Raw genomic sequence first — 21,256 nt, 5'->3', positions numbered from 1 at the left:
ACTGAAAAACCCATTTCCAGCAAATATAAAAACTGAGGTGCTAGATATAACTATTACCTTCTTAGATTTTTTTGAAGCTTTGTGGTGTCAGAGGGTTTCTTAGAAGTGGATACGTCTTGCTTAGCCACAATTATTTCTTTAGCCTGAAAAGAAAAGTATATTGGTTTCATCATTCAGGTAAAATGTGTTTATTTAACATTTCAGTCCACCATATCTGAACATCAAGGTTAGGGAGCACAAATTATCTCAGTTCAGCTCCAGGCACTGAAAATAAATAAAATCTTCTGAATAAAGGGTGTGTGTGTACACACACACACACACGCACAGAGTTATATTTGCTGCCTAAAGCAGACAATGATTCAGAAAGAATGAAGTTCAAACCTTCTGTATTCTTTAAAAATCATGGAGCACAATGCAGCCAAAGTTAAGCACATCTAAAACTCAATGATTTCAATGGCAGAATTATGCCTGTGCTTCACCCTCTCTCTTACTTAAATCAGTGAGACCTTGAGGTGCTCCGCTTTAGCTAGATTGTGTGTTTGATAAAGAATATGCTATTTATGTTCTGAGTCTAATGCAAAAACTGTTCTGGACTTCCAAGTTGAGTAATATTTTATGCAAATTGGCGCTGTGGGTTAAAGCCTCAGCGCCTAGGGCTTGCCGATCGAAAGGTCGGCAGTTCGAATCCCCGCGGCGGGGTGCGCTCCCGCTGCTCGGTCCCAGCGCCTGCCAACCTAGCAGTTCGAAAGCACCTCCGGGTGCAAGTAGATAAATAGGGACCGCTTTCTAGCGGGAAGGTAAACGGCGTTTCCGTGTGCAGCTCTGGCTCGCCAGAGCAGCGATGTCACGCTGGCCACGTGACCCGGAAGTGTCTTCGGACAGCGCTGGCCCCTGGCCTCTTGAGTGAGATGGGCGCACAACCCCAGAGTCTGGCAAGACTGGCCCGTACGGGCAGGGGTACCTTTACCTTTTATGAAGATATCTGCACAAAATGTTCCCAGAATTATAGAGCACCAGCATGTCAATGATCATTCAATTTAATGGTGGAAATTGTATATTTTTGTTATGAATTATAGGTTTGGATTTTCAGAGTTCAACTGCCATTGATTTTTAGATATTTAGTTTATTAATGGCGTCTGAGCACCAATAAATTTGCCTATTAGTTTGCCTATTATTGCAGAATGGACCATAAAGAAGGCTGATCGCCAAAGAATTGATGCTTTTGAATTCTGGTGCTGGAGGAGACTCTTGAGAGTCCCATGGACTGCAAGAAGATCAAACCTATCCATTCTGAAGGAAATCAGCCCTGAGTGCTCACTGGAAGGACAGATCCTGAAGCTGAGACTCCAATACTTTGGCCACCTCATGAGAAGAGAAGACTCCCTGGAAAAGACCTGATGTTGGGAAAGATGGAGGGCACAAGGAGAAGGGGACGACAGAGGACAAGGTGGTTGGACAGTGTTCTCGAAGCTACCAGCATGAGTTTGACTAAACTGCGGGAGGCAGTGGAAGACAGGAGTGCCTTGCGTGCTCTGGTCCATAGGATCACGAAGAGTCGGACACGACTAAACAACAACAACAAGAGTACAGTATTGCAGAACTGTGAGAAAGCATACTCTGGTCCCATCCATCAGAGGTCAAAGATCTACTGGGGGATCACATCTTCTACCTCCAAGGAAGAACAGAATGGCAAGAGGAAGTCTAGCCCAACCTTCAGCCAGCAAGGAAGCAAACATAGGAAGCTTGCTTTCCCTTCTCTGCTAGAAGGAACACAAGGCTCCAAGTTGTCCTAGGGCTGCTAAGCAGAACAGACCTACATTCTGGCCAGCCGCTCCCATCAGCCAGAAGACCACAAACCACTGGGAAGTGAAATCCCATGCCTCTCAGGAAGAATATAATGGCAAGGTCAATACCAACCTAGTCCTCTTCATCAGACAAAGAAGGAGAAGCTGCTGAGAGCTGATTCCCCCCATCCCAGCCAGGAATAACTCTGCACTACAATTGGTGTCCCAGTGGGAACTGTACAGTCTGGCCCCATCCATCAGCCAGAAAACTAAGGGCTGCTGGGTTATCTGTGTATGTGCTGGTTCTTGTTTTAGTTAAATCACTGCAATCTGTTGCAAGCCTCCTTAAGAATTTGATCAAAAGATGGGTACAGCAACATTCCTTACAAATGCATCTGCTGAACTTTGCTTTTTTGGATGATAAACCTGGACAGCTGTGAAAGCTGATGTTGCTAGGAGACAATTATCTTCATTTTTAATGTTTTCCTTTGTCATCAACTGGGCATCTGGTGTCAGAAACAAAGAAGGCTGCAACTCTGCAATGCATTTCCCTCATAGTGATTCTGAACAGATTCACTACAGATTCATCAGCTCCTTTGTTTGGGGTAATTCTTACAAATCTTCTTTGGTGATCACTCGTCGCTGAGTAAGAATGTCTTCCATCAACACAGTCTTGATAGTGAGTCTGTAACTGTGGAGGCCAATTCTGGATCCACATGTCCTTCCCACAGTGGGGACATAGGTTTCCAGGTGAGAGTTGATCATGATGAGGATTTGCCAAATGTGTCTTCCTCTTAAATGTTTCTCTCTTTCATCCTTAGCTTGAGCATCTTCATAGCCCATGACTCCTTTGGTAAAGGCTGTTCTCCAATTGGAGCACTCGCAGGCCAGTGTTTTCCAATTGTTGGTGTTTATACTACATTTTTTTAGATTTGCCTTTCAATTTTTAAATTCAGAATAGAGTAGTTGCTTTGGAAGACAATCATCAGGCATCCACACAACATGACTAGTCCAATGAAGTTGGTGTTGAAGAATCATTGCTTCGACACTGTTGATCTTTGCTTCTTCCAGCACACTGGCACTAGTTCACCTGTCTTTCCAACAATTTTTTCAGAGACACCACTGATGGAATCTTTTGAGAAGCTGGAGATGGCGTTTTTAAGTGGTCCATGTTTCACAAGCACACAGTAAGGTTGGTAGTACAACAGCTTTGTAAATAAGCATTTTGGCTTCCCTGTGAGTGTCCCGGTCCTCAAACACTTTGCACTTCAATAAGGAGAAAGCTGCACTCACCGATTTCAGGCAATGCTGGATTTTGGTATCAATGTCAGCCCTTGTGGAAAGACAGCTGCCCAGGTAGAAGATGTGATCAACATTTTCCAATGTTACACCATTAAGTTGGATTTGTGGCGCTGCAGGGGGGTTATTTTGTGCTTGTGGATGCAGTACTTTGGTTTTTTGGATGTTGAGCAATAGGCCAATAGGCCAAGCTTTTCGTAAGCTTCTGCAAAGCTATCTAGAATGGTTTGGAGCTCATCCACTGAGTGTGCACAAACTATGTTGTCATCAGCATATTGAAGCTCTATGACGAAAGTTATGGTAACCTCAGTCTTTGCTTTCAGCCTACTCAAGTTAAAGAGCTTTCCATCTGTTCGATACATGATTTCTACTCTGGGGGGGAGTTTGACAAATGTGTAGATCGTGGCAATTAAAATAATAAATAGAGTTGGGGCGGTAACACAAACCTGTTTAACACCTGATTCAACTGTGAATGGTTCACTTTAAGAGCCACTGTAATCTGCAATTGTTGCTGTCATATTATCATGGAGGAGCTGAAGGATAGTCACAAATTTATCTGGGCAGCTGATTAGAGATGAGATTAGAGATAAGCATGCAGTATCTCCAAATCTGAGAGAGTTGTGTACAGCTATTAACCAAATGAAAAACAACAAAGCTAGCAGACCTGATGCTGCTGAAATCTTGATTTCTTATTCTTCTGGTAAATTTTGCCATTTCTGCATAATCCTTAAGTTTTTGTATCCATTCATCCATTCTTGTCAGGACTTCTTCTTTCCATTTTTGGGCAAGTGACATTCTTGCAGCTGTAGTTGCATACATAAATAAATTTTTATACTGTTTGGGTAGTTCTACATCTATAATTCACAAGAGAAAAACTTCTGTGTTTTTTTTTAAACCTCTTTTTCAATTCATTATACACCATTTCCCAGGAAGCTTTAACCTTACTACAAGATTACCACATATGATAAAAGTATCTTCTTTTTCTTTGCATTTCCAACACTTTCTCGATTTTGATTTATAAATTTTTGCCAATCTACTAGGTGTTAGATACCATCTATATAACATTTTCAGGATTTTCTCTTAACTTTAATATCCATATTCCACAACCGTTCCCATGCTTCCATGTCTATATTATAAGAAGTATCTATGGCCCAACGTATTATTGAAGATTTTACTTGCTCATCCTTTGTCTCCCATTCCAATAATATCTTATACATTTTAGACAGCACTTTAACATTACATTCCAACAGGTCTCTCTCCAATTGTGATGTTTGTTCACCAAATCCTTGTTTCCTATCTTTCTTAAACATTTTGTTCAAGTGATGATATTGCATCCATGTTGTTAACATTTCTGATAATTCCTTAAATTCTTTTAATTTAAACTCTCCTCCTTCCTCTCTTAATAAATTTCTATAAGTTGCCCAACCTTCCATCATATTCCTTTTCTTTACCACTGTGTCTTCCAATGGTGAAAGCCAAAGTGGTGCTTCTGTCTCCAATAATTTTTTATATTGATCCCATACTCTATACATTTTTTCTTAATTATTTGGTTTGTGAATCCTTTATGTACTTTCACCTTTCCATACCACAAATAAGTGTGCCAACGGACCAATGCATTTTTCAATCTCAACTCAGCACACTTATATAATACTTTGAAAAGTGGGTTGAAGTAGACTAGCCGAGTACATACATAACTCAGGAAGCCAACTTGCATTGACTTTGTGAAACATAAAATGTCTATGGAAACCCACCCTATGCAAAAACTTGAAAGTCTCCCTTTTGGTTAGCTTCGTGATGAAAAATGTCCTGTTCTATTTGTCTAAAACCTTTTGCTGCCCTTATTACTTGCTTTGGAAAAAGGGAAGGACATTAATTTTCAGACTTAATAAAAGTGTGTCCGGGAACATGAAATGCTTTCATTTACTTGACGCAGAAATTTATTCTCTTCAGGATCTTTGCTACCACAAGGTCACTAGAAAGGCAATATTTTATTTTTTTATTTTTTTAAAGGACTGCAAGTTCTGAAAAGCTGGAGGAGTTTTTGCAAAATCAACAAGCTATCCAATGTAGGCCTTGCACTGAGATGTAAGAACTTTCAAACAGGATGCTTATGAATCAATACAATTGAGGAATTACTATTCTTGTGCTGCATGTGCACTTTGGATGACCATAGATCCAGAGTCCTCAGATATGCGTATAAAATACATATGAGACCCTACACTTTTGCAAAGGCTTGCCAAGAAGACCAGCTCTGAACGTAGCAAAGGTTCCTTTCCAGACACTGGGTTTGACACATATTTGTATGGCGCAATTGAGAGTCCAGTACACGTCACATACTTGTAAGACACGCATCAACTCTGTAAGGTAGACTGGTGTTATTCTTTGCAAATGACACAAGCAACAAAATGTTGCAGTGCATCATTCCTCCTAAAAGGAGTGTTCCAATTCACGGTTCTAGCCGGCCGTTCCCTCCAGATAAATTATTCCAGAGTCTCTCCTCCTCTCCACCCATTCTAATGTTTTCCAACTGTCAATCTACATTCCTGGCTATTTAGCATACTCAGTCCTCTTTTGGCTGTATTTTGGGACTTTTTTGTGAGGGGTTGGTTGGAATTTGTTTGTACTTCTACAAACCTTGAAAGGATGTTGATACTTCACTCCTGCTTCTCAATGGCCCTATTCTGGTAACAATCCTGGCAACATTCACCGACTGAGTTCCATATTGGGAAAAAGTAGCATTTTACTTGGGGGGGGGGGTGGATATCTAAGACCCTAGCAGAAGTTGTTAAGTTTGCAGCAGTTGACATTTGGACCACGAGTGTCTTTCAGCCTTATGCTACACCAGCTCTCTGTATTGCACAGCCAGGCAGTAGTACATCACTGCACTGCAAATGTCGAGATTCACCTGTCATTCCTCAGGCCTCCAAGTTATCAAGGTATTCTTCTGGATGAGCCTGTTCATTTGCAGAGATCACTATGAATCTCTGTTGTGGATGCCCTTTCTTGGGCAGTGAAGTCAGCAGCAGTTGCAGACAAGGCCTTTTCTGTGAAGGCGTCCTCACTGTAGAATTTTCTTCCCAGACACCTTTGCCAATTGTCCTGTCCTGTGGGCTGCAGTCCTATGCATGGTTAAAAGGTAAAGGGAGCCCTGACCATTAGGTCCAGTCGTGACAGACTCTGGGGTTGCAGCGCTCATCTTGCTTTATTGGCCGAGGGAGCCAGCGTACAGCTTCCAGGTCATGTGGCCAGCATGACTAACCCGCTTCTGGTAAACCAGAGCAGCGCACGGAAACGCCGTATACCTTCCTGCCAGAGCGGTACCTATTGATCTACTTGCAGTTTGACGTGCTTTCGAACTGCTAGGTTGGCAGGAGCAGGGACCGATCAACGGGAGCTCACCCCATCGTGAGGATTCGAACCGCCAACCTTCTGATCAGCAAGTCCTAGGCTCTGTGGTTTAACCCACAGCGCCACCCGTGTCTCATGCATGGTTACTTGGGGGTAAATCTCTCAGTGAAGTTTACTTATGAACACACTTACAATGGTATGTGGCTGCTATCCATAGTATCTCTACACTTAGGCAATAAGAACCAGCTGCACAAATATCAGATGGGGGACACCTGGTTTGCCAGTAGCCCATGTGAAAAGGATCTAGGGGTCTTAGTAGACCACAAGCTGAACCTGAGGCAACAGTGTGATGCAGCAGCAAGAAAAGCTAATGCTATTCTAGACTGCATCAACAGTAATAGTCTCGCTCTATTCAGCCTTGGTCAGACTGCACCTGGAGTACTGTGTCCAGTTCTGGGTGGCACAATTTAAGAAGGATATTGAGAAGCTGGAACATGTGCAGAGAGGACAACCAAGATGATCAAGGGTCTGGAAACCAAGCCTTATGAAGAGCACTTGAAGGAGCTGGATATGTTTAGCCCGGAAAAGAGGAGACTGAGAGGAGACATGATAGGCATTTTCAAATATCTGAAGGCCTGCCACATGGAAAAAGGAATAAACTTGCTTTCTCCTGCTCCACAGGACAGGACCTGAACCAATGGCTTTAAGTTACAAGAAAGTAGATTCTGACTAAACATCAGGAAGATCTGCCCAATAGTAAGAGTTGTTCAATAGTGGAACAAACTCCCACAAGAGGTTTTTAAGCAGAGGTTGGATGATCATCTGCTATGTATGATCTAGTTGAGATCCCTTCCAACTCTACAATTCTATGATTTAGAAGTGTGATAAATATTCATTTTAAGTGTATTCTGAATGTTTTGGAGAAGTGGATTTTGGTCAGATGAATAACATTTCAGGCACAATTCCAGCTACTGATGAGGCTGCAAACCTGTCATTACAGATGCACCATTGGAATTAATGAGAGGCCCAGCAAGACAAGACAGATGGTATGAACTTGAAGGAGACTGGCTACATACATCTCAGCAGAGGAGTCATATTTTAAAAAAAGATTTAAGAACAAATGTAAAAAAAAAAAAAGGAAAGAAGGAACACACTATCTTACTAATGCCTTCCGTTAATAACTTAGGGGTGTGGGAGAAGAGGCCAGCATTTTGATGCATTAGCTTTGCAAGGATTCATGGCTCAAGGGGAAGAAAACATGTCCCGAAGGCAGCTCGGGAGCAGTTTTCAACATCAGAACAGTTAAAACGCTACACAGCCATCTCTGTCTTTGCCTCTGTGTTTATTCCAGACCAGGAATACAAACTGCAGCTGTGCAACCTGCTACTGGAGCAAAATTTTGCTTTCCATAACTTTAGCTTTTATTTAATTTTCATTACAGCCAGTTCAAAAATACCTACACGAGAAAATAAAATAAGAAATCATTTGTTGTTGAAGCAGGGGTGGCCAACGTGGTACCCTCCAAATGAGGCTGGATTCAAACTCCCATCAGTCCCAGCTGTTATAGCCAATGTCCAGAGGTGATGGGAGTTGTAGTCCAACACTACCAGTAGGACAGCCACATTGCTGACCACTGATTTCAGGCATCTATTGAACACTTTGCACGTCTGAACTCATGTATAGAAAAGCTGCAAAAAATAAAATTAAATCGGCAATGAAGATACTGGAGAACTGAGGCAATAAAAACAAGAGCAAAAAGCAGAACAAGCATTAAGCAGCCATTAAAACCCACAAACCAGAAAAACTGTAAAAGAGTAACACAATTAAAAGACTTATTAAATAAAAAGCTTTTAACCCGACACCTAAATGTCACCAATGAAGGTGCCTCCTGTTATCTGCTGTGGGGAGAGCGTCCCAAAGATGAGGCACAACCTCTTAATTGCATGTTTCAAGTATGACACGGAATAAAATAATTAAATAAAACGGCAGACCAAAGTTCCACTCTGCGGTCCGCATCCATCTGGAAAATGACGCTCCTGATGAGCTCTCTGCTCAGCGGCCGAGAACATGCTTTGTTTGGATGCAGAACATCCCATGTTCAATCCCTATCATTTCCAGGAAAAAGGATGCTGGGTAGTAGACAAAACTAAGCCAGGACAAATAGTCTGAACTTGCTGTAAGGCAGCGTCCCACATCCTTAGTCTACTAAAAGGTATCACTGCTTCTGCCAAAGCTTCTTTAAGAGAGCAAGATCTCAAGTCCCTAAAGCAGAGCTTTCCAAACTTTTCATGTTGGCGACACAATTTTTAGACATGCACCGTTTCACGACACAGTAAGAGAGTTTCACTAGCAAACCGGAGGTTAAACTAACCCCTTTCCAGCCCCAGGAGAACTGCAGTTTGTGTTTGCGTGACACACCTATACACTGCAGCCAACATGCTAATGTGTTGCAACGCACAGTTTGGGAAGCTCTGCCCTAAAGACTATGTTGTAAAAAGGCCTTGAAATGCTCACAGAGACAGGCAAGGCATCAAATCAGCATCGTGACAGCATGGGCTTAGCTCTGAAGGTGCTACTGAAGAGGCAGTCCACTCAGAACTGAGGCTCAAGTTTGCCATGTTTCTTCTTTTCGGAGGCTATGTTGTTTATCCAGTCTTTCACGTTTGATGTTGTTCCACTTTGGCGGTGGCACTGTGCTCTGGGGGACATTTTGCTCTGAGTTTTGCAATGCCTCAAGGGCAGAACATACGGGGAGAGGAAGAAGAATGTGCAGGCAAGCAGATCCAAGGCAAAACTGAATTCTGAGCATCGCAGGAACATCTTGCCCTACCTTTGGTAGGCTGACAACCAAATGTCCAGTTGTTTGAGATCTTTTAGCAGCGCTGTTATCTGGCTTCACTTCTGCAGGAAGCACAAGTTGAAACGCCTGAAAAACCCAAAACACACAGGCAAGGAACTACACCATTTGTGATATAGATACTACAAAAATCATAAGTTTACCAGACTTATTTTTGTGGGTTTACAGGGATGTGAAGTATGAATCAGGAAGAATAAAGCATTTGTGACCCAGATAGAAAAATGTGCAGTTATATGAATAACATGTCTTTGATCCGAGAGGATTTTTTTTGACTTAAATCTCTCTTGTGGTATATATTAATACCAATCCTAACGGGTGATTTGCATCTTAAACAGTCCTCATTTACGTTGTAAGTATGATGAGTGTGTGTGTGTGTGTGTGTGTCTTCAAACATACACGTATGCCTTGTGTTGTCAGTGAAATGTATGACATTTTAAAGAAGGTTATAGCATGGTACTTAGGTTATATTGGCAACTAAATGAGAATAATTATGCTAGTCTATTTTAGACTGAAAGTAATTTTTAATCTGCATTTAGTAGTATGATTACGAATAGAGCTTCTAATGTTTAGCTTAGCAGCACTGGCATTTTTAAAATAAAAAAAATGAAGAAAATGCAAGATCTACAGGGATTTAAAAAAACGCTCCATCTCTCTATTCATGATATATTACAGCTCTTAGGATGATAACTGTACTTCAAGTTATCCCAAACAAAAGTTTTAGCAAGATCAAAAATGGCATGGAAGGGGAACTTGACTCCCCATCTTAGGGCCTTTCTACATCATCAGTTAAATATATCTTCCAATTTTGCTTTTGCATAATACTCCCAAAATGGCTAATTTCAAAAGTTAAGATAGCCCACCTGAATGTAACTGATGTAACGTTCCAAAAGTTCGCTAAGAAGTATACTGAGCCCAAAAAAGTGAGTGCAAATGCAACTTTGCATGGCAAATAACAAACGGACTAAGCCTTTTCTTGCCACAATGTCTTGGTGCCTTGTCACCTTATTTCATTTTCACTGACATCATGAGATGCAAAAACTATCAGGGTTCATTAGACTTGGGTCTCAGAGTGGAAACCCACAAGGAACTGAAGGGAGAAGAAAGAGGGAAGGCTTTCTTTGCCTTCTTTGAGTCCCCCAGATTGAAGTGATAGGACTGGAAGGGTGAAGTAACAGTAGCTTTCCTCCTTCACTCCTAGAACTCTTCCCACCAGGCCAATAACATCCATAGAACAAGTACAGGATTGACATGTTGAAGAAGCCAATATTAGGAAGTGGAAAGGAGTCAAAATTAAACTTCTGAAAAACATAAAATAAAAGCAATAACAACAAAGCATACTAACCTTTCCCTTGATCATTACTCGGACGTAAGTAGGCTGTACATCAATATCAAGCAGGGAGGTGTCTAGATGTCTTTGAAATGGGGAGGGAAGGGAGTCCATTTAGTTTAGTAGTTCCTTAATTTATGAGCCTTCCTTAGGAGGATTAAACTCCTCTCTGTTCCCTCCTACTGTGGCTCTTGTTACACCAAGAGTCACATGGTTGCATTCAACACTTTTACTCAGACCAGACCCAAAGGAGAAGGGGAGAGAAAGAACAGTGATATCACTCCAGGGACTGAAACAAGATTCAAACCCAAGAAGCAAATCACCCATAGAAGAATACAGGCACACCCAACAGTCAACACAGACTGGGTCTCAATTTGCATGAAACCACAGGTGAGAATGTTTACTGCTGTAGTGAGATAACAAACCTGTCTGGATTAAGGGTTGATGAAATTGCATCAAACCTGCAAATGAAATCCAGTTCAGTACCTCTGCACTAAGGGCCAAAGTAGATGAGATCCCTTCAGATCGCCCCTCTCTTTATTTCATTTTTTTAAAGCAGCCTTGGGGGAGCATGACTCGGGTTGAGGATTGTGTGAGTGTGCTAATGCTCTGCCCTGAAGCATTTTCTTTGATATCAAAACTCTCCCTTCTCCCAAAACACTGGTATTAGGCCCAGTTACGGAAAACAAACAGGCAAACATGTGCAATATAATATTTGCTGCTTCACATAGTCAATTTAATACCATCCACTGTGCATATGAAAGTATGAATTGAAAGCCAACAGTTGAGTAACTAATAACATTCAGCAGTGTCCAAAAGCAGGCACAGCAGCAGTGCAAATATAGTGATTTTTTTTCTGACCTGTAAACAGCAAGATCCAGGATGAATTGATTGTTTGCTTCATCATCTTTTAAAGAGAAAGGAAGCCTAGCAATTATAGCAAAAAGATTTGCACAACATTACTAGAACTAAAAGAAGCAGACTTCAACTGCTAGTTGCTTTAGATTTAGCATTAACAAGACATACATCTTTCTTTTAACATATCTGCAGAATCCTACAGAACATCACACAAACTGTGCTCTGGTTTATTGCTTGTGAGTGACACGAGGTCAGTTTAATTCAAAGCTATATATCAGTGCTGGAAGAGAGACACCTGCTGGCCAAAAACTAACAAGAAGGGGGTGACGGTCGAACATTACAGTATTCTTCTATCAGGAACAGAATTTGTTTTGCAAAGTGTTTTCCAGGTCCCATTATTTCAACAAGCTTTACTGAGCTATGCATTGTTCTACAAACTGAAATCCTTGAGCAGACAATTGAGAAAATCAGTATATAAGATGATACAAGAATTTGGGATAGGAACATACGAATCTGCCATCTGGCCCATTTTGGTCTACTCTGACCAGTGCAGCACTCCAGTCTCTCACACAGAAACTACTGAATACCCAGGGACTGAACCTGGGACTTCCTCCATGCAAAACATGGTCCTTCTCTATAGCTCTGATAGATCTGTTTTGGTTTCAGTGTTCTCCATCCAGTACAGGTCAGGTTATCACATGGGATGTTATAACACCAGAGTGAGAAGGGCGAGAGTTTAGTATAGTAGCTAAGAGACTGATAATTTTTTTTAAAAATCTGTTTCGTACCTTGCCTCTTGATAGCCTTAGGGAAGCCATTATTTTCTTAGTCTCAACCCCTGCTCTGCAATGTAAGCTAATATAATGGGCAGTATCCAACCAAAGTCAAGGACTTTTGGCTGTGCAATGGAACTTCTCCTCCTTCTCCTCAAGCAATCCCCACATGCCCCCTAAATCTGTTCTGGAAAGGTTCCCCTAACGCTCCAGAGCACATTTAGGAAGGGCACACAGGTAGAGAAGAGGGAGGGGAAGTTTCATGGCACAAAGAGAAATCTCTGCGCAAATGGAGCTACATTGTTGGATGTTGCCCACCGTTTGTAAAACCTTTGGAATGCTCCAAAGTGCTATTTAAATGCTAAGAATAATAATAACCTTGGTATAGTTCGATCTCACCAATCCAACATTTTTCACATGCATTCAAACAGGGAAGGGGAACCATATTATTGGACTCTAACTCAAATCAGCCTCAGCCCCCATGTCCACTGGCCAGGAACAATTGTAGACCAGCAAATAGAAGGGCCAAAGAGAGCATTAAAATGCATTAAATCATCTCTGCATTAAAACGACGTTGTGAAACTGAGTTGCACCGGGTGGGGGGGATATTACTGCTTCTCACAAACCTGCTTAACAGTTTATAAAAATCTGGCCCTCAATATGAATCCATTGAAGGCAATAGTACATATCATTCAGTAACTATTGACAACATGAGTCTCTGGGGCTCTAGAGCTTTCTTCAATATGTCTGTAGCTCCCAGAACCATAATTCCGATCTGTCAACACAACATTTTAAGATATTACACACTTGACGTCTTCACACAAGCAAGCTACTCCTATTTTTGTACAGCTGTCAACACATTTTTACAGCAAAGCAGAGACATCGATAAAACGGTGCGTTTCTTGTGAGACACTGTAGGTAAACATCAATATTTCCTTCCTGCCACTATTCTTCTTTCTTCTCATGGCACTCAGGTACGCAGCAAAGATTTATTCATTCTCTTTGTAACTTACTTGATCTGAATAAAGAAAAGCAGCAAAGTCCAGATCGTCTTTAATGTGGAAATCCTACCTAAGGGATTGGAGGAACTAAGTGTGGGGTCTTGATGTCTATTCAAAAATTCTCCATACCTTGAAACAAGTGTATGCAGCATATGGATTTGGGGAAATATGGAAAATTCATATGTGCATATACATTTATATCATGAGATTTTAGAATCTGACACAACAATTTCTGGTAAATTCTCAAAACTGTGTATAACTTAACCAATTCCATCACTAAAAGGCCACACAACCCAAGTGATCATTCCTCCTTACATACTTAGGTTCATTTATATTCAGAACTCTTCCTTCTGGAGTGATTAAAGTCCTCGGTGGTTTCTCTTTCTTGGTTTGCTCTCTAACAAAGAAAAGGGAGGAAAGGATTTTCAGTATTATTTTTTTTCTCTTTCTCATCCTTTCTTCAAGGTAACCAAGACAGAAATGGGAAGACAAGAGGAAGATTTTTGGGTGTGAACTAGCTTTTAAATAAAACACAAAAACATTTGCTTAGTGCAAGGAGGACACCTGACATGTTGCTCTACTTTAGAAATGCAAATAAGGTTAAAACTGCAGTCAGTTATGTTGTCATCCCCCAACTGGTTCAGTTCTTGGATAACAAATGCCAGTCCAAACAGAAGGATCTTATGCTGATTCCAAATAACTGCTCTGTCAATGGTAGTCTTAAGCACCTAATTTTAATGAAACTTACTCCCAAAGGAGTATACTTATAACCAAGGTGCCTGTGCCCCTGCTGTTTGAACATGGTGCGTGGATAACATTGTAAAGAAGGAGTGCTTGGCTGATTTCAATGCATGCAATGGAACCTTAAAAAGAAGAGCTCTCCATGGTCCTTTGAAAGCATGTCATGTATGGTTATCGCAGCGAGTTCTAATGTAGAGATAGTGGCTGCTTCTTCGTGAGCACTGGAGCCAGCAAATATTCCGCTAACAGAACTGCAAGAGTCTAATCCCCAATCTCTCTGCAAAATCTTCCCCTCCTGCCCTTAGCAAAATATAAGCATGTTGGAATATACAGTGGTACCTCTAGTTGCGTTCTGCTCGTTACGGACTTTCAGCTTAGGAACACGGCAAACCCGGAAGTGTTTATTTCTGGGTTCGCCACGCACGCGTGTGCAGAAGTGATCTGCACGCTTTGCGCATGCGCAGAAGCACTCGATCACGCCGCGCACATGCACAGAAGAGGCGCTCTAGTTGCAGACTTTTCGGGGTGCGAACGGCTTAAGTCCGCAACTAGAAGTACCACTGTACTCCATATACTTAAGTCTGTGTTTTTTAAAACTGAAAGGCTTATGCCTTCCCATGGGGAGAGTGTATCACAAACATATATTTTGTACAATGGGTCTGCAAAAGTACAGTGAAAATACCTGCCTGATTTCAAGAGGAAAGGATAGGTTCCAAGTGTGACATAGGTTTTGCCACACTTAAAGACTGGTTTCTTACAGGTGCGGAATGAGAAGTATGTGGCACCTATAACAGTGCCAGTTCTGCAGATCAAACTGATCAAGTGGTCATATATGGGGTGAAGCAATCCCGCAAATAAACTGATCCCATTCTAATAAGGCAGTGGTTTTCAACCTGTGTGCCATGGCACCCTGGGGTGCCTTGAATGGTGGTCAGGGGTGCCACGGACAACACTGGCCTCTGTCCCTTTTTCCTTCCCTCCCTCCTCTGATGCCCTCTCATGTCCTTGCCTCTCAAAGGCTTGCACAGCTGTTTATTGCAGCAGCCCTGGCTATAAGCTCTGCAGGCAAATGGTGCCTCTGGGAGGCACCTCTCTTTGGGGCGGGGGGGGGGCAGCTCAGAGACCAGGGACAACAGCAGCATCTGCCCGAAGGACTCCCAAGGAGAGGGGAGAGGAGAAGTGGCTGAAGGAACACTCCACAAGGGAGTGTATTTGAAAAAGGGTGACAGGCTGTCATTTCTACAGGCAACGGGTGACATAACTGGGCTCCTGAGCCCTACAGAAGTGCTGCAGAAAGAATGTAGTTGGTTAAGGGATCCATGGACTCAAAAGGGTTGAAAACCTCTGTATTAAGGGCTTAATATACTGATAGTAAGACCTTGAACTTGGTCCAGTAGGAAATAGGCAACCAGTGCAGATCTAGAGCATAGAGTATATGAAGTGCTTCATATTCATTATCTCAGGAACCTCCACAAAGACACTGCAAAGTAGGCCAGTATTATTTCCCACCCACCATACACACTGGTGCTGAAGGAGAACATCTTGCCTATTCTCCCAGCTACATGGGAGTATCTTATCTAAGAGTAGCTCCTGCAACACTGGGATAAATTTTAAACTACTCAACCACCTGGGCAGAACCAGAGTGCAATTCTGGCACAGATACAAGATTTGAACCTGAGATTTCATGGCTCAGTCACCATTCAGCCAGTCTCATGAGAGAATTTGATTAGTCCCGTCTAGTGGAGCGAATGGAAGCAATCCACCCACAGATCCCCTTCTCTACTGGAGGAAGATCACTTCCAAGCTTTTACCATTTCCTGTACTCAAGCATCACCTCACTTACCTTAACTTTTACTTATAACCATGCACCTTGCTTTAACCACTGCTTTAAACTACTGCAGGGTACCACGGGGCATTTATATGGGTACAATCTACAGCAGACACTCATAGGCAACATCTGCAATATTTTTGTGGCATAATAGTTATTGCCCTAATAAGGATTCTGGATCTTTTCTTACAGTCCCACACAGCTATCTCTACTTTTTTATTTCTGCAATAAAGATGTTGTGCAGATTATAGTCATTAGACCTAAGCGATGCTGAATGTCGCTGAGATAGAAGGGGCAAAGATTAACAATATTTGGTATTGTGGGTAAGTGAAAATCAGTGCAAACATGGCAAAAGTGCATTAGAATTATACCTGTTTTCTTTTGCTTTATTTTTCTCTTCAATATATCTATGAGCTTCTAACCTAGCCTCCGGAGTATAAGGCACAGGTTCCTCCCAAAAGGCTCTCTCTTCTTCGTCATCTTCCTTTATCACTAAATCACGGTATTCATTTCCTTCTTCAGCCTTCTGCTGGTTCTCTTTCTCTCTTACAGAATATGGGCTGAAAAAAGCAACACGCACACAAAGTATCTTTGAAACTTTATTAATTTTAACTCATACCCCGCTTTTCAATAATATTTCTGGCATGCATTACATTGTAATAAAATATGATTGAAAGTGGCAGCTAAAAATGTAAAAGTCTGGGAATAAAAATGTTTTCACCAGGCGCTTACAGTTTAGCAATGTGGACGCTAGGCAAGTCTCATAGAGGAAGTAATTCCATAATTATGGTGCCACCACAGAGAAGGCCATTTCTCCAGGTTACACCCATTTTGCTTCAGATGGCGGGGCAGTTACTGATGGAGATTATCAGCACATGAAAGCCCCGTGTGACCTAAAGAGACATATGATAGCCTACCATTATGCTATACATACGTCTTTCCAGGGCAGAAAAAAAATCTGTATCAAGAGAAAGATATAAAATAGGCTAATAAAAACACATACATGCTGCTATTGATGTCTGTGTACCACCGTCCATCGTATCCTGGATTATATTTCTTTTGATTCTCATTTTTCTTCTTCTTCTCCTGCTTTTCTTGTATCCTTCTCTGTGCCTCTTCTTTTTCTTGTCTTCTTTTAATCAGGTAGGCCTTCTCCTGCTCTTGGATTTGTTTTGCTACCTCAGGGTAGCTCTGTAAAGCCTGAATCCTCTCTGAACGCCCTATCTCTTTAGAATCCAAAAACTTAAAGGGAGGGAACAAAATAAAAGCTCAATGCAAACACCAAAGAAATCCATCCCCCATTCAATCATTTTTATTAAATCCATTTTAGTATACAACAGAAATAAAAACTACCCACTGTTTCTCCATGATGCTTGACCTCAGCAAACTATAGCCCAAGTGACTAACCTTCTTCAGGCCAAGGATCACATCGGCTTATTGCAAACCCTTCCAGAGTTGTACACCCAAAGTGGCTTACTGTGGCTCTTTCACATCACGGCAAAGTATGATTTCCTGTTATACCTGAACTGGGTCATTGTGGTGGTTACTTGATGCCACACTGTATATGTTTCTTAAAGCTACTTTACACAAATCATTTTTAGCTTCATGAAGGAAGTAGAAGTTTTAGACAAGAGTCTAAAATGTAATTACATGTGAACTAGTTTTTACAAACTATTAACAAGACTGGTGTACATACAGCTATGTTTTGCTACAGGAAAAATCAAAAGCAAGTCAGTCAGTGGTCATAAACTTGACTTTTACCAATTCCTTCTTTTCATCTTGCCTAGTAAATATCAGGTGAAAAGATTAAATATGCAAAATTTGCCTCTGGTTAAAAACCATAGTTTTTAACATACTTCCTTTATTTTTAGATCATGTATCCATGTGTTGGAAGAGGTATCATATTAGAGAAGGAAATCCATCCTATGTTCCTCTTTTAGGATGGTACTGGCAATATGCATATTTATAAGCACATGTATTAAAAATAATTAAGAAATTATATCCTGCCCAATGAATCAAATGCATGTTTTTAGTTGATTAACAGTTCAGACCTATACTATGCAAACCTATACGGCAACTCTCGTTAGCTCTTTTTAGAAAACAGGTCAAAACATAATTATTTGCCCCAGCCTTTGGAACCTGATAGTGATGTATACTGGTTAGAGGGGAGGCTTAGTGCTGCTGTGGATATATGGTTTTGCTTTGTTTTATATTACTGTTTATACTGCCTGTTGTATTATCAGCCACACTGTGCTCTAATCTGGAGGAAGGGCAGAGTATAAAGACTTTGAATTAATTAATTAATGTCTAAGCTCTACTGAGTTCAACTGGTAAAACAAATGAACCAAATTAATGCTACATCTCTAATCTATATTTTGCTTTAGTGTGTTGGATTAACCTGGCCCTTGACACAAAGGTGCTTGCAGTTAATATTTTACATGAGACGTACTTTGAGTTGATGAAGGGTAGCAACGACAAACTGCCTATAACCTTCAAAATCAGTGCAGGGGTTTCCGGTAAGGAAGAGCTCTTTAAGGTGTATGTTGTTTTTCAGGGGCTTAACACTGGACAATTCTCCAACGAAATTAGCTGTCAAATCCAGCTTCTGCAATTCTTCACAGCCTATTTGGCAAATATGAGAGGGTGTTTTTTTAAAAAAAGAAATCATTATTAACTCTGCATTTAATAAGCACACCCGCTCACCTCCGAGTCGTTATGGGACACAGCTCCTGCTTGCCTTTCATTTCACAAACACAAACGTCAGATTCTAAGAAGACAACTGACATCTTAAAAATTAGAACAGCGTGCTTGTTTTTAATTCAGACTTCTTGTAAAACAAAAGAGTCAATTAAAGATGATGTTCATTTGAAATGTGTAAAAAATGAGAACTACGTGAAGAGTTTGCTTCTAGCCTAGCTAGTCCAGCATCCTGTTCTCACAGTGGCCAACCAGATGCCTGTGGGACATGAGCAGGATTCGAGCACAACAGCACCCTCTCTTCCTGTGCTTTCCAGCAGCTGGTATTCAGAAAGCATTGCTGCCTCCAACTGTGCAGGTGGAGCATAGGAATCATTACTAGCACCCATTGCTAGCCCTCGCCTACATGAATTTTAAAGCCATCTAAGTTGGTGGACATCACTGTCTCATGTGGGAGCGAGTTCGACAGTTTAAGTATGTACTGTGTGAAGAAGTACAAGCTTGACTACTGTAATTCGCTCTACGCGGTGCTGCCCTTGAAGCTGTCCCAGAAACTCCAGCGGGTGCAGAATGCTGCAGTGAGGCTCCTCACAGGGTCTCTGCCATGGGAGCATATTCAACCAGTGCTTTTCCAGCTGCACTGGCTCCTGGTGGAGTACAGGGTCAGATTTAAGGTGCTGGTTTTGACCTTTAAAGCCCTTCACAGCCTAGGACCCTCGTACCTACGCCTCTTCTGGTATGCCCCACGGAGGACCTTAAGGTCCATAAACAGCAACACCCTAGAGGTCCCAGGCCCTAAGGAAGTTAGATTAGCCTCAACCAGAGCCAGGGCCTTCTCAACGCTGGCTCCGATCTGGTGGAACGCTCTGTCTCATGAGACCAGGGCCCTGCGGGATCTGATTTCTTTCCGCAGGGCCTGTAAGACAGAGTTGTTCCACCTGGTCTTTGGCTTAGAATCAGTTTTATTCCCTCCCCCTCTTTCTTTTTCCTTTCTCCTCCTGTGAAGAGGCTGCATCCTAATGTTTTAATGTTGTATTTTAATCTTATTTTTTAAATTGTATTTTAATCAACTTGTTTTTATTATTGGTTGTTAGCCGCCCTGAGCCCAGTCTTGGCTGAGGAGGGTGGGGTATAAATATAAATTATTATTATTATTATTATTATTATTATTATTATTATTATTATTATTATTACTATTTTATCTTTATTTATTTATCCATCTTAATAGCCTTAACAGGAACACATCTGTAGCCCTAAATAAACAGAACAATTAATGTCTCTCTACTGACTTGCTATTTGGTAATCCCATTTATAGCTGATACCTTTTCGGATCATATACAGCAGGATTATTTAAATTGTTTTAGCAACCTTGCCCTGAAACATTGCCCCTTTGCTGGACTGCTGCTTTGCCCAGCCAGCATACAAGAAATCTTAGCCTTAACACTCCTGTAGCAGAGGGAATAATACAGAACTGTAATTGCTATCATTTCTGTCTTGCACCTGCTTCCTGTATTTAGACCATTTGCTCCCTCCTGTTCTCTGCATGTGGCCACTAGGAATTTTTACTTTCCTTTGATCGTAGGCATGTTCTTATAGGATATAATCTATTAGAGGTGCTTAGCCTGGGGTGGACCCCATATCAAAAAAGGGAAAATTCAATCAGATTATATATAATACATCTAAGATTTATAGTTTTATGTGACCCAGATGATTAGAGGGTTAATTTTGCAACTCTGAGCTTCCAAGGTGGAAATTTTTTGGTCGATGCAGTTGTCTCACAGAAAAGCAGAATGAAATCAGAAGGGAGAAACAGTAGTTCTCCAGAGTTATCTGCAACAATATACTGGGAACTTCATTTATATTCTGATTAATCTTAGCATTCATTTGGGCTGTTATCAGTTTCCATTTTTAAAGAGACTCTAGCTACAGTAATATGCTTCTGCCTTGCACACTGAATGTTTCTCCTGCAATTGGTTGCTAAATTGGTCTGTGATTTTTCCACATTCTTTCATAACTGGCTTGCGCTGTGAAGAATGTAACTAACATTCAGAAGTGACTCCACCTAAGCTCAGTCAGACTTAATTTTGGGCAAATGGATCTAGAACACAGCCTCACATTGCAATCTTACAAAGGTCTACTGAGAAGTAAACTCCACAGTTTTCAGTGGAACTGATTTACTCTGCTGAAAGATGGGATAACAAGATGAAAAGGTGGACAGGGCTCCTGAACCTTTAAGAGATGTATAGAAAAGTGGATTTCAGCCCTGAAGCACATCATGCAAGCGGCACCTGCTGAAGTAGTTCTACACGACTACTAAAGGTGCTATAGTTTTCAAATGGCTGCCCTCCTACACAATCAGATTCACATATAAAGCTGATATTGAGCCAGATCTTTGGTCCATTTTTCATGGCCACAGCCTCCAGCTTAGAGTCAGAGGCAGAGTGGCTTGCCAAGTCTAGGGCTGCTGCATGACCAGCTGGGGAATTTGACCTGGTTCTCAAAGATGATGGTTTGGAGCCCATGCAACCTTAGGCTGGTGGTCAAGAACTTGTAGAGCCTGAGTCAAGAAACTCACAGATGCTGTTCTCTGAGCCTGACTCGGTGGAGGAATCTAGTCCTTCCTGCACTGCTGTGTCTGCACACTAGGTGGGGGTTCACAGAAAGAATGAGAGGCACTTGTCTTCAAGCCAAGGAGACAACCCTCTAAGATCCATAGTCTTCAGGCCAAAGGACTAGAGCCTGG

At 41.5% G+C, this 21,256-nt stretch overlaps 1 protein-coding gene across 3 annotated transcripts in view; it reads right to left on the bottom strand.

Moving 5' to 3' along the window:
* DNAAF11 (dynein axonemal assembly factor 11) overlaps positions 1 to 21,256 on the bottom strand; it is a 35,161-nt gene that overhangs the window by 9,082 nt on the left and 4,823 nt on the right. For all 3 annotated transcript variants that reach the window (XM_081918880.1, XM_081918882.1, XM_081918881.1), the window contains exons 4-11: positions 18,266 to 18,438; positions 16,820 to 17,058; positions 16,188 to 16,376; positions 13,567 to 13,644; positions 11,477 to 11,542; positions 10,631 to 10,700; positions 9,262 to 9,357; positions 58 to 143 (exon numbers count right to left, since the gene is read on the bottom strand). In XM_081918880.1, the coding sequence (XP_081775006.1) occupies positions 58 to 143; positions 9,262 to 9,357; positions 10,631 to 10,700; positions 11,477 to 11,542; positions 13,567 to 13,644; positions 16,188 to 16,376; positions 16,820 to 17,058; positions 18,266 to 18,438 (997 nt within the window). The remainder of the gene's footprint in view (positions 1 to 57; positions 144 to 9,261; positions 9,358 to 10,630; positions 10,701 to 11,476; positions 11,543 to 13,566; positions 13,645 to 16,187; positions 16,377 to 16,819; positions 17,059 to 18,265; positions 18,439 to 21,256) is intronic.

Source organism: Podarcis melisellensis (assembly GCF_964234715.1).
Source record: "Podarcis melisellensis genome assembly, chromosome: 7".
In the NCBI taxonomy this organism is placed as follows: domain Eukaryota; kingdom Metazoa; phylum Chordata; class Lepidosauria; order Squamata; family Lacertidae; genus Podarcis; species Podarcis melisellensis.
This window is presented reverse-complemented; position numbering and strand designations above follow the sequence as displayed.